This window comes from Phalacrocorax carbo, chromosome 7, assembly GCF_963921805.1.
Source record: "Phalacrocorax carbo chromosome 7, bPhaCar2.1, whole genome shotgun sequence".
In the NCBI taxonomy this organism is placed as follows: domain Eukaryota; kingdom Metazoa; phylum Chordata; class Aves; order Suliformes; family Phalacrocoracidae; genus Phalacrocorax; species Phalacrocorax carbo.
Window position 1 is genome coordinate 18,071,696 of NC_087519.1, and position 13,642 is coordinate 18,085,337.

General features: G+C 37.2%; 1 protein-coding gene across 1 annotated transcript; it reads right to left on the reverse strand.

Annotated features, from left to right (window-relative positions):
• Positions 1 to 202: 202 nt before the first annotated feature.
• LOC135314296 (transient receptor potential cation channel subfamily M member 1-like) lies at positions 203 to 7,384 on the reverse strand. The gene is made up of 3 exons (XM_064456600.1): positions 6,848 to 7,384; positions 5,541 to 5,673; positions 203 to 3,686 (listed from the first exon to the last, which is right to left on the reverse strand). The coding sequence occupies exons 1-3, from the start codon at positions 7,143 to 7,145 to the stop codon at positions 2,408 to 2,410; spliced, it is 1,710 nt and encodes a 569-aa protein (XP_064312670.1). The 5' UTR covers positions 7,146 to 7,384; the 3' UTR covers positions 203 to 2,407.
• Between the last annotated feature and the right edge of the window lie 6,258 nt (positions 7,385 to 13,642).

The following is a 13,642-nucleotide window of genomic DNA, read 5'->3' on the forward strand; positions in this document are numbered from 1 at the left end:
ATTCAGCCCATGCACTGCATAAGAAGAAACAGATAAGTGAAGTGTTTTGATATCATTATAGTGAAAAATTTGTTATATTGAAATAATTTCACATCTTTTTAATGTGTTTCTTTATAAATATTTTCACACAAAGGGAGTAAATAAATACAAAGGTAATACAATTTTGTTTCAAATCTACATCTATCTGATAAATTTGTAATGTAAATGCTAAAAAAAATAACTGGTCAAACAGAGCATGATTTAACACACATTTTAGAAAAACAACGTAACAAGGTATGCAACACACTATTTCATTCCACAATGTTGAACAAAATGCACACTGCTTTTTCAGCAAAGTGCTGAAAAGCTGCATCCCTTTGTGTTCATTAATAAATCAGTTTCTGGTGAGTGTACAGGCAAACAATAAAAAGGCATTGGCAAATTGGAGGCTATTTTTACCACACGTACAAAATGGCTATGTAGTTGCATAGAATGGTAACACAGAAGTAAACATGGAAGTGAAACAATTTCAAATGTCATTCTGTTTTTACAAAATGTCAGGTTCCCTAACGTTGAATAAAGGAGCAGCCTGCATGAAAAACAAAATGTAAACACTGTTCTGACAACAGTGAAACCAGGAAACCTGCTAGTAAGACTAAGCTAGCAAAAATCCATAGTAAATGATGACTGAACTTTCAGAAATGTCTATGCAGTTGCCATGATCAGGCAGTATGGTAACAGTACTTCAAAGTATAAGTATGGATGGAGTATGAAAATATAATACAAACAATAAAAAGCTGATGCCATCAGTGCATTTGTAGAGTCTTCCATCAATCTCTGCATTTCAGAATGCTGTGAGCAGTATTATTGAGTGGGATACTGTGACCTACATACTGTAGAGCTGATAGTGGGGGAAAAAACAAAATGTTGTTGTTTCAAAATAGTATATTAATAAGTCCCAACACATCAACTTTTGACCAGTATTCTGTGAACAAATAACAAGCCTTTAACTCATTTTCTTACTTGTCTGTTCAACGGTATGCATCCCCTGCAAAGAGAGGTGCTGAATATTTGGGAAAACAAAATCCCTAAAAAGTAACAGAGAAGAATGAGGCAAACAACATTATACCATTATGATGAAAACTATCAAAACCTAGTACTTAGAATGCCACTGGTGAGACAAGTGTGCTGGGAAACTGTAACTATAGATGTGGATTTCCAGTCTTAGTCATTGAGGGATAAAAAACACTTTTGCTATAGAGACCTTTTTTCCCTTTGACATTTGTTTTTGAAATTTACTCAAGAAAATGTATGGAATTTCTATTCTCATCTGGAAATTTCATACATTTCATACTGACTCCTAGAAGCTGTTCCTTGTTCCTCATGCATTGTCATAATGAAATTACAAAATGAAAGATTAATTTATCACAGTAGATTTGCTTCAAACACAAACTGGCTACATTCTGATCACCTGATCAGAAAACCTTTCCTGTTTTTGTTTTGTTTTGTTTTCCCTTGCAGGCATTTAAAAAAAAAACAACAGATTTTTACTCTACATGGACTTCTATTGTAATCCCCATTTATACAAAACTCTAATGCAGACCTCGGATTCATGTTATTAAAAACTCCATATACTTCATATACTTAAGATCTCCCTAAACATTTTGAAACAATGGTCATTGCTTTTCAACAATTTAAGGCTGTCAGCATGCTTTTGGGGTGGGGACAGATATGATCCTGAAAGAAAGATTATGTCATTCAAGTTCAAGGACAGGTCAAGAATATGTCTACACATGGCTTTCCATGTCAGGTTTCTCCAAACACAACTGTATTTTGCCTCTCAGACCTATTTTAGTGGATGAAAATGGCTACGTTGTGCCTTTCTGAAAGAGGAGCTAAGAAGCATGCATGAAAGCAGAAGTGAAAGAGGGGACTGCATAATTTTTCCTTGCCTCCAACAATTTTGTTTGATCTGAAAAACACAATGGCCACAATGAAACCAGCTGCATAAGTAAAAATAAAAACTAAGGCTGGTTAAAAATTTGTTCAGTTTAAGAAGTCTTCTGATAAAAAAGAAGAAAAACCATTTTCTTAATTATTAGATTATAATATTGTCCTTCAAGAGCTTTTATAAAGAGCTTCTCCATAAATGAGCTTATGAGGGTGGTCAAAATGGAACAAAGAAAGCTCTGTACTGTTGGCATCTGTGGATTGTGTCTACTTTTTATCTGCCCTGAGAGAATATCTCTCTTTCACCTGACCCAGCAACCATTTATTTCAGAACAGAACATGTATTTATTAAGTTTAAAATGAAAAGAAACAAATATATGCAAAATTCTTCTTTGGAAATTAATTTAAAAATCCATAATTTGTTCAAATAATCATGCTGCTTTCTTGACTGTCAATAAAACAGGAGCCATAAGCCACTTTAACATTCAGTTTCTGTGGATGCATTTTCTTGCATAGCTTTCTGTTCTTCTGTTGCACTGCCAAATGCTACCACCAAATTAGTTACGCTGCTGGCATGTCTTGGTCTATTTAATTTGTCCTTTACAGACCTGGCTTTCCGAGAATGGCTATGCAAACTCTTCGACCGCACTGATGGGAACCCAGAAGTCCTTTCTGGCTTTACTGATAATAAATTCTCTTTCTCAGCCCTGACAGGGGGAGACATAGAGGTGTAAGATGCACTCATACCTGCTTCACCAACATCACTGTCATCGTCTGTGTCCATCTGTAACTGTTTCTGCTCTGCTTGCCTTTCTGCTTCAGAGGTAAAACCAGGATATTCTGGAGGACGTTCTTGAGAAAGTTGCTGCTGAACTTCATATTTCCACTCTGTGGCCCACTGTTCAATTGTAGAAGGGTACACCTGATCTGTGATGGTACTATACTCTGTGGTCCAGTTGTTAACTCCTCCAACCAGCTTCCCACCCTGTGCCATTATAAAGCTCCTTGACTTCATCATAGTGGTTTGACAAGCACTGAATGTTTCAGGAGGAAAATAATGTATTGCTTTAGATTTGTCCAAGGGATAAGAGATGGTTGCTTCTAACTTGGTACGTTCTACTTTTAACTGAGTGTTCTGAAAATCTGATCTTGGTACTGACTGTCTGTTTGTAACAGCATCCATCTGGTCTATATTTTGAGGAACAATTCCACCACTCTTGAAAATCCCCTGTGTTTCATCCCCAAAACCACCTGAACTAGAATGGGCTCTGGAAATGTTCTGGGCCATTTCTAATGTAGATTTACTGCAATCTGCTGTGGTGACTGCATTAGCACTAGCGGTATAATGGAGATTGGTGTGGTGTTCTGGAACCAGCATCCTTGGCTCTGCTCCATCTTCTTTGGTACCGACAGAATGGGCTTTTTTACGCAATCCCATTGCTGGCGACATAGGAGTGGTACTGTCATCATATGTTAACTCATCGCCACCGACATGGTGTCTGTACATGCTGTAGCCATCAGAGCTGTTAACACTGCTTTGTCTTAGGAGATATGTAGCGTCACACTCAGATGAAGCCCGTGAACGTGTATACGTCAGCTCAGATTTGTCGATACCTGCCAGTTTCTCAAGAGCATTCACCATTCGACCAGATAGCTCTTCCAACTGAGAGAGTCGAAGGTCAACTGTTTGAAGAGAAGCTTTCATAAAATGTTCTCTTTCATTCACTTCTTCTAGCCTCATAGACATATTTTCAACTCTGTTGGGTATAAAAGAGGAAGCAGAGAATAGAAGGTGTGGAATGGCACAGTAACATGTTTAGGCACCCAGCTACTGATTTCTTCATAAGGCAGAATTTTGTGCTATGTATCATGCATCATTCTTTTTTTCCTATGTGTAGCACCAAAAGCACGTGCATTTTCTTGTTATCTATGCCTTCCATACACCATATGAGAGGGCTATTTGAACTTTGCCCTTAATTACATGCCAGAAGAGTAACAAAGGTACAGCCCTTAGGGACAGCCTACTGCTAATATTTCTGAGTGTGCCACCCACTTCACATTCAGTTGTTCTCTTTCACTGTGAAGCATCAATTAATTACATGAAAAATACTTTCTAATTACATGCTTAAAATAGCATCAAGACCTGTTGTAGAACAGGTTTGTAGCTGTATAAGAGAGAACATATGCTGGTGTGTATGGGATTACTTTAGCTCTTGAAATACCTTTCAATTATGTATCAGCTGAAGAGAGTGCAATTATTGTGTAGTTCAATTAAAGTGATACTTTTTCCCATTTTCTCTTATCATTTATTTTACAATGGAAGTGATGGTACCACAAGAATGTGTATAAAAGTAATCCATTAGAATGTGACTTAGAGATCATACACTAGTAAAACAACTGTGGAAATTAAAGTCACATTCTTTTGCTCTCACACACAAAAGATGATGAAGCATCTGGAGCAAGAAGCCGTGATAAATAAGCAAATCTGCTTTGTGGCCATAGACTGTAGTAAATCAGTGAGGCTTACCAGCCCTGCTTTATTCTCTGCCACAATACCTAGGATTTTGACAAATTGCCATGGATAAATAGTGCGATAGAAACTACTAGAATACACATAGCAGATTTTATTTACTCCTCTATTCTCAGACTTCACATATAATAGTGCAAGATGTTCAGTGCTTCCTTTCAAGAGAAAGATGTTTATCTGTTAAAGAATTACATGGCTCACAGAACTACTTCATAAGAAATGTTAAAAGGAAGATAGACAGACAGACAGATGATAGATAGACAGACAGACAAATAGATATGGAGTAGTTCATCATTAGAATACTGTGAGGTAGATTAAGGTGAAAGAGTGTTTAAACTGTGTATTATTTTCATTACGGGGAGAATTTTTCACCATCCTCTGACTTAGAACTACTAACAGAATAGGCAGAGCCATTGGGAACAGTCCTGCCAAATGACTTGGTAAAAAGGTGCTGCTGCCATTATCACTGTGTGCTTACACTGCAGTATGCCAACGTTACTTAGTCCTTCAGAATAGCTTAATGATTTACATGTGAATATTCCCTGTCTTTTAAATGGGGAACTTCGTACTGAAAAGCTAAAAATCTTGTTCAAAGCTTCCAAGACAATCTGTGGCAGAGAGTAAAATTCAGCAGCTGAGAGTGCTGGACCCCAGCATAAACCATAGGTCCAAGGGAAAATCCTCAATGATTTTGTCATTAAGCTCCAATATGTTTCTCATGGTTGGATGAGCTTTTGGAAGCTCAACAAGTAGTAATTTGCTCAAATAGATAAAAAGCATAACTATCATCTTCAGATGGATGAGAGGGAAAAAACTCACCATGAACAAAAATGTTCTTATACCAAAGCTAGCCAAACCAGCAGCCTTAAGTGACATACCAGTAGGAACAACAAAAAGCTTGCTCTTGTCAGAGATGCACCTGCACAGATATTTACTCAGGATTCACATCAGCTTCTGAATTGGTGGTGGTTTTCTTCAAGATCTAAATCTTTTGTACCTTAACTCAACTTTGGTTACAATGAAGATACAAAAAAGGAAATATTGTTCCAGCGAAGTGGTGTGGGTTTTTTCTTATAATAGGTACCTTTCAGAGGTAACTCTGATGCGTTCATCATTAGATGACTGCTGTTCATCCTCTTTTTCCTGGAAGTATTCTTCTACACACTGCTCTTCAAACTCATACAGGTTTTTTAGCTCTTCATCATTCAGAAATAACTCTGGGCAAAACAGAACAACAAAATATGGGTTTTCTATTTCTGAACTTCTGGTAATCAATTTAAATCCAATTTAGCATATTATTTTGGACATACCGCTACTATAGATTCTACTCCTGTGCAAAATGAACAGATTATATTGTAAATAGGGAATGTGTGCTTAGCCAGATATAGCCACAGCCCTGAAGGCAATGTAATGCATAATGACCATCATCTGCTTTTATGGCCATCCACTGGGGGCTATATTTTCTCAGTGACCTTTGCACTTTTTAACAGCAGTGCCACATGTTGAACAAACTGACTACATTTTACAGAATAAAGACAAGTGCAATCTCTGCCAGTTTGACAGGGCCTTCATTCAAATACTGTTCTTGCAAGGTTGCCAGTTATAGGCAACAGATAATCGAATATAACAGATTGTTTGCCAGACATTCTTTGGATAAGAGCTCCAAAAATTTACTATCATGTAAGGAAAATCCAAGGGAAATATAAGCTCTTGGGAACAGTTCATCCTTTAATTGACTTTGCCCCTTTGTATTTGGTGCGAGTGTTACATTTACTTTTTTCCCTTTTTTTTCTTTTTTAAGCATACCATGCAAAAAATAGCATTACTTAACAAAATATGTTTCTTGTGAGATGTAGAAATACAGGGATAATTCTGAGCATCTGATTATTTCAATAAAGCATATCATGAAAATAATAATCAACAATTACAGAGTATGTTAGGAGAAGAATCCTCACAATTCCCCTGTGAAAGGACAAACGAATCTCTAACATGGCAAAATGAAAGTGGGGATACTCTTAGACACAGATTGCTCATAATCACAGAGCTGACACTATAGATGACATTTGAAACTGTGATCCCTTCTTCTCAATTTGCTCTTTGCCCTTCCCAACATACGGATTTCACTAGAACTTGGTAAAACAGGATTAAGTGGATGCCATCTCACTGTTTTAAGGAAGCATGTTGAAGTCTTCATTAGCAGCACAGCATTGCATATTCTCAGTTAAGCCCAGAGAGCTGAAGAGCTGTTAACATGGTATAAATTTTGTCCCATACTACCTTCTGCAAATACACTTGATCGTCAACATGAACAAAATAGTTCAGCATTGGAAATCTGCTGCTTTCTGCTAATATGGTGCAAATGGATCAATTTAGAGAAGATTTCTTGCATACTCAGTCCCCTGTCACGTTCATCCTGGTCTCCTTCACCCTTCTTGCAGCGGCAGCAGATTCGCTTGATGATTATGTAGATGTGGCTGAAGATAATCATTGGTGGTGGGAGGACAGGTCTGTCATGGAACGTCATGATCAGCTGATACCGCTGGAACTTCCAGACTTGGTTGGATATTGATTTTACCTCAAAGAAGGTATTGCTGAAAGGGAACATAGGTACAGTTTCTATTAGGCCCCTAAGTTTACTTATCATTGAGCAAGCACTCTGTTGAAAAAAGTAGCAGATAAATAACAACATGAAGCCACATGACTTCCTTGGTTCAGCTCTTTGTTGATGCTGCTGAACTTGCTGAACCGATGATTAATGTGAATTCATGATTTCACTACTCCTTTTGAGGGCTGCAAAGCAGAAGGTGCTCTGCATCCCTTATGCACCATCCAGAACAGCCTTCCTCTTGGACTATTTGCTCCGGCTCTACAAAATCCTTTAGGTGTTTGTGAAAAGAAACTTGCACAATTTATGAATCACAGAGTTGGTATTTTGGGGTTGGTTATAAAGTGTTTCATTTAACACATGCCAATATTTGCTATTACACAAAGTATTAAATCTATGAAAGGTATTTTGTATGCTAAACCCAGAAGCTTCACATGGTTTGCCTTTAAAATGCTAATCAGCTTGACCTACAGAGAAGACTTTTCAAGTTTTCACAAAATATCCTAAATTTAAACTTTACTCAGACTTCTGACTCAAAAACATGGTGTATATTCTTGTAAAGGAATTTGTTCTTGGAAGCCATGGCCTCATCATTTCTACACCAAAATAAGGCATGTTATAAAGATGTTTTATTTTCTAATTCAGTGGATATGAAGGAGTGTAAGTGATAGTATTCAATCCAGAGATAACAACATTCAGGGTTATGAAATACCAACTAAGAGAAAGCGGACTTGATATTCTGTCTTAGATAAAGCTTTTGAAGCTATTTAAAAATATATTTAGACAGCTCACTCCACTTCTATGATCATGATGATATTGGCACTTCCTTTCTTATATTTTCTGTCCACTTCTTTTCTAACTTCCTGAGCTTTAGAATACCTACATTCACGGAACTGGTTAAAATGTCTCTTTGTAGAATTCTTGAGTAGACATAGCTTTTGGTTTCTTTTGGCTAAATACATGAGATTATTTACAGATGATAAATTACAATCTGCCTTCATTCTGTCTCCTGCATAGCAGGAATTCCCCAGCTAGATCTCACCCCCTTGCAACCATGCTAGGACAGCAGGAGTTAGCAGCATGACCTACTTCCTCGACTGATGATTCCTTGGTCCTTCAGCCAAAAGTATCTATCATTGTAGCTTCCCATTCCCCCTAGTGATGTGACTGGCATTTGAGCACTTCAAAATTCATGACCTTTTAAGCTACATATATCGAATGAAAGATAGGCTTTGTGAGCTGTAGATTTCTGGGCACACAATGAACTATTTTAGTGGTTGTAACACCAGCTCTCTGTGCCAAAAAGTCCTTCAACACTACATGTGTGTGGGCATCAAAAATGGATTGCCTGCGCTTTCCTCAGATGGTGTGTTTGGAAAGTCTTACCAGCATGTAGATATCTCAATTCCTTTTTTGTTTTTTAACCCCTATGTCATGACAGGAAAAACATGCAACATAACTGTGGGTAGAAAGAACAAGCAGCAGAAATTTATTTAGTTTTACTCCAGAGGAGTCTAAATATAGATTGGAGGAATAACATTAAGAATGTGCATAGTGCATGTTGCTTGATCTTGGCAACATGTAGCCATCCTTTGTCTTGGTTCAAGGCAATATAGACTCCTTTTCTGGGTCGTGTAAGAACTCTGAAAGGCCCTAATTTTTTTTTTTTTTTCTAAATGAAAAGCAAAACAAGAAGGAAAAAGGAAGCCAGATGATGTATTGATAGTGGAAATGCCTCCTGCTTTTGCTGTTCAGATTTTCATTCTGCAGTTCTATCACAGAATCATGTTTGCTAGTGGTTACATGGGCTTCCATCATGTATGTAGCAGGTTTCATGAATTCTGTTTTTCATCTTTCCAGAGCAATCCTGAGGCCTGTCACTATCCGCTAAATGGTATTTGGAAGGAGCCAGATTCTCTCATATGCATTACTGCAGTTGGTGGCAAAGTCAAAGCAACCTTTCCTCCACTCTTTTCCAGCGTATACACTATTCCAAGTGTTTGCCAGTCATGTTCATAGAGTAATTAGATTCTGAGTGTGAATGCAAACCCTTGCAAAATCAATTGATGGGTTTTCACAGAAACTTTATCTTGGCAATAATAAAGTAAAGATAGTGTATCATCTTTTACATACTTGAAGACAGCAATCAGCAAGTTTACCAACAGGATATTTGCTACCAAGAGGTAACAGGCCATAATAGCAGGAGTGAGCCAGGCCCCTGGTATACATGGAGGGAGGCGTTTACCATCATCATCGTAAAGATTGTCCCCACAAGGAGCTGAAGAAAAAACAGAAGAGGTATTTTTCACAAATTGCCTGATACTTAAAACCACTATTTATATTTATTTAATGATGACACATGCATAATATTTGCCAAGCTAAACAAATTCTGTCAGTTTATTTCCAGTAGCAAGTATGTATAATTTCTACTTCAAATCCTGCTTCTAACTACAGCATATAAAAATAATTTCCTATAATAGTGAACAGAGAGGCAGCTCCAAGTTTACTGTACAGTGTGGCTTTCTCTTCAAATTCATATGGATTTTCTTTTTATAATAGTCTAGGACAAGATCTTAATATGCATATGTACATGTTAATAGTGGAATTAAAAAAAAGTCTCCAAACTTGTGTGTGCGTACCCTGCCAAAGATATAAAAGGATTTGCTTAATGATACCAGATTGCTGAGCATAACTTAAACCTTCACTGGGGCCCTGAGTGTACTAAAGCGACCTTAATGATCTTGACCAGCTTCACCTGGGGACCACACCTACAGCCCCTCTGCATGCCTGTTCCTGCCTGAGCTATGTCAGGTGTGCAGGCCTCAGCCCTGCCTCCTGGATGGACCTTGGATCTGTGTTTGTCCCCTGGATGGACCCTTCTTCTGTCTCTGGCCCCGTCTCCTTTTGTCCCTGACTGGGCTCCCAAGATGGACCCTGGACTATTACTATTCCTGTCTGGGGCTGTGGATGTTACCAGCGTGTAGCCCTGCTGCCACTTTTGGGCCAATTTCTGTTTCCCTTATTTTTCACAATAATTCTAAATTTTAGATAGAATTTTAAACCAAAGAGATATAATTTAAAAATAAAAATTATATAGTAACAGCAAAATAGATTGGTGAGAATGAGATAAAAATTGAGAATATTGATCAAACTGGTAGAAAATAATTGCCTGCAGTAATCCTGAGAATGCATAGGTTGTCTTGGCGGTAAGAGCTGTCTTGGAGTTGGGTAAACGCAGCAAGCTTGTTGTGTCTTTAAGTGCGGTGCCAGTGTATCTGATTTCAAATACAAGGCTAACTTTTGGAACCAGTTAGTAGCAGGTAAAGTGTTACCAACCACAGGTTCTTTAGCTGAAATCCTAGTAAATAACAAGTCTGACAATGAAGTCATTACAGATTTAGATTATGTGACTAGACAAACCCGTCTTTTTAACTATTTTGCAAAAACTCAGTGCTTCAACCTCACCTGTAAAATACTTCAAGTTATTTGAAAAGAGACTAATCTTATTTACTATGGACTGAAAGAGATATTTAGACTATGATTAATAAAACACATTTTACTTGCTTTTCAGACATCAGACCTATATTTTTCCTGTTTATTGTAAGAAAAGTATAACAGGAAATCCAAGCAAATCATATTATTGATACTGACCAATGAAAGTACTGCCAAAGAAACACTAACATTATATCTAGGTAATCAAAGGGAATTATTTATACCGTGACATTCATGCATCATAATTTTAAAAAAAGGATTATTTTTCTGTCTATGTACAAGAAACAAGTCATGGCAACCACATAAGCTCAGTTAAAACTTCTGATCTGCAATCTGTATTAAAATAAAATATTTTTCCTCTGCTTCTTTTCAGATGAAACTATTACAGTGGAAAAACAAGATTCACACCTGAATATTGGATGAGCCCTATAATTAAAACATCAGGATCTAGTGAAGAAAAAGATTAATGAACATATTCAGCTAAATAAGATAAACAGCTCTCCACAGAGACTTACGATTAATTTCCATGGCATAGACTGAACAGCATTTGAAAGCAACAGAATAGAAAAGCAGGCAGGGAGAGAAAGAAAGAAAACAATAGAATAATATTTTTTTAAAAATGATTGAAAATACAGTTTCGCTGCAAAAAAAACCCTCAAATGTCAGAACAGTAGAGAAATTTGCTTAGAAATAACATCTTTGTTAAAAATGCAGTTCATTCTGCAATTTTCTTTTCATGTTGTTTCCCCAGATGTTACCTATGGCAGTGAATTCATGATATTAAGAATAAATCACAAATTGCTTCTGGCAGATGATCATTTAAACAAACACGATATTTCAGGCAAACAGACAAAACTGGTGGTCACCACAAACAAAACAACTCAACATTATCACTCAAAATGATTCCTTTAGCTATTATGGAAACATTTCCTCCTTTTTTTCCTCTTTTAAAAAAATTTTTTTTCTGTTTTCTTTTTTCTTAAGAACCACCCTGGCTTTAAGTCTGCCAGCTGTTTTTATTGAATATCTATGTTTCTGTTAATAGCCACGATACTGATGTTATTACAGTGTACAATATCATTAAAGCCCATTTTGACTACCACTTGGCTTGGATACTTGCTTGCCAACCCCTAAATGGTGATTCTAAGAAAAATCACACTATTGAAAGAAACTCAGCCAGGCTTCTCTATTGCTTAAGAATATGTTGCTGGTGTGTACTAGATGTTACTACTTGTGCATGGACATCTTCTAAATGGAGTGAACCAGACAAGAGCATCTTGGGTTGCATTAGGAAAAGCATTACCAGTACGTTAACCTCTACTCAGCTCTGGTGAAACCACACCTGGACTTGTGTGTCTAGTTCTGGGCTCCCCCCTAGAAATCAGACATGGACATTCTGGAAAGACTCCAGTAAAGAGCCACAAAGATTATTAAGGTGATTAGAGCATCTGACAAATGAGGCAAGGCTGAGAGAGCTGGGATAATTTAGCCTGGAAAAGACAAGGGTCAACTGGTCAACCAATGTTACAAATACCTGATTATTGTTGGGAGTAAAGATGACACAGCCAGACTCTTTTCAGTGGTACCCAGTGAAAGGAGAAAAGGCAGTGGGCAAAGAAAGAAATATGGGAATTCCATTTAAACCAGGCTGTCCAGAGAGGTTGCATAGTCTTCATCCTTCAAGATATTAAAAATCTGACTGGACAGTCCCTGAGCAACTTGTTCTGATTTGCCCTGCTTTAAGCAAGGAAGTTTGACTAGATGATCGCCAAAGGTGCCTTCCAACCTCATAAATTCTGTAATTTGTGACCTTCATCTTTAGGTGACATCCTATCCTCAGAGAAGCTATTGACAAGAGTCCAACTACCTTCTTTCAGATGGAAAATTTGATGTAATACTTTCTCCATAAATTGTTTACTCTTACAGGCCTTGGCAAAACTATCCATAAGCACTTGACACAGACTCAGGTTAGACTGCCTAGAGCAATCACTCCCCAGTGACCTCTCAGGTTGCTTTTGTGGTGTGTTTACAGAGAACCATAGAAAGATCAGAGTGAAAATTTCTTACTGAAAGCAAAAAGATCTTCAGAAGTCAGTCCATAGACTTCTAGACATAAGAAACTGACAGAATAATCGTAATGCATTCTAGTCATACCAGTAGGACTCCTTGCGTAGCCACTTTTATTTCAATATTAAAACAACGAAACCACACATTTCCACTTTACCTTATGTTTAAGCTACTGACACAGCAAAGCTTCTGACTGGGGAAGGTAAGTGGCTGAATTTGTGTAACTGGAAAGCCCAAACTTTTCCCCCCCAAATCTTTCACACTGCTGAAGAAAGATTTCTAATTTAAAGGATGCTGAGTGTATAACAGAAACGACTGGAAGCATGAGAGAAGTTACTTATACTAAAGAGATCAGTAATGTTGGTAAGGTGTGAGTTTTGATTTGTAAAGAAATCGAACTGTCTACATTAGCAAACATTCTTTGTTCAAAGTGAAGTAGGATTTCAATGCACATTATGATCCACAAAGGTAAGGGATACCCTGTTACAGTCTATTCCTCCCCATGGGAGAATTAACGCACTTGAGAGATCCTGAGCTTATCCTGGCTCACATGTGCACTGAAACTGCAATATCAGACAATAAATGACTGGCTTGACCTTTTATTTGTCATGATTAATTTACTGTATCATAAGTTACATTAATGAGAAAAGCATTTGTAAGGAAAACAAAGATATCTCTGCAACAGTGTACATTCTTCAGAATCAGACTAATGTAATTTTATTCCTTTCTGAACAATTAAAATTTACTTTAATGATAGTTTGTATAAAGGTTTCTTTTGATGATGAGATGGTTTTTGAACTTAGGCCTCAGTTTCTTCAGCCTTCCACTTTACTACTTGTAAATATACACAGATGATTGAAATAACACATACATAACGTTGAAATAGCAGCTTATGTTATTTCAGATAAAGTGCAAACTATGTGATATACACTAGAGGAGGCCAGCTGCATGTTTGACTGTCTGTACAAATTTCAAATATTAACATGAAACTAGCAATAACATGACAGTTTCCATCTCCTCTA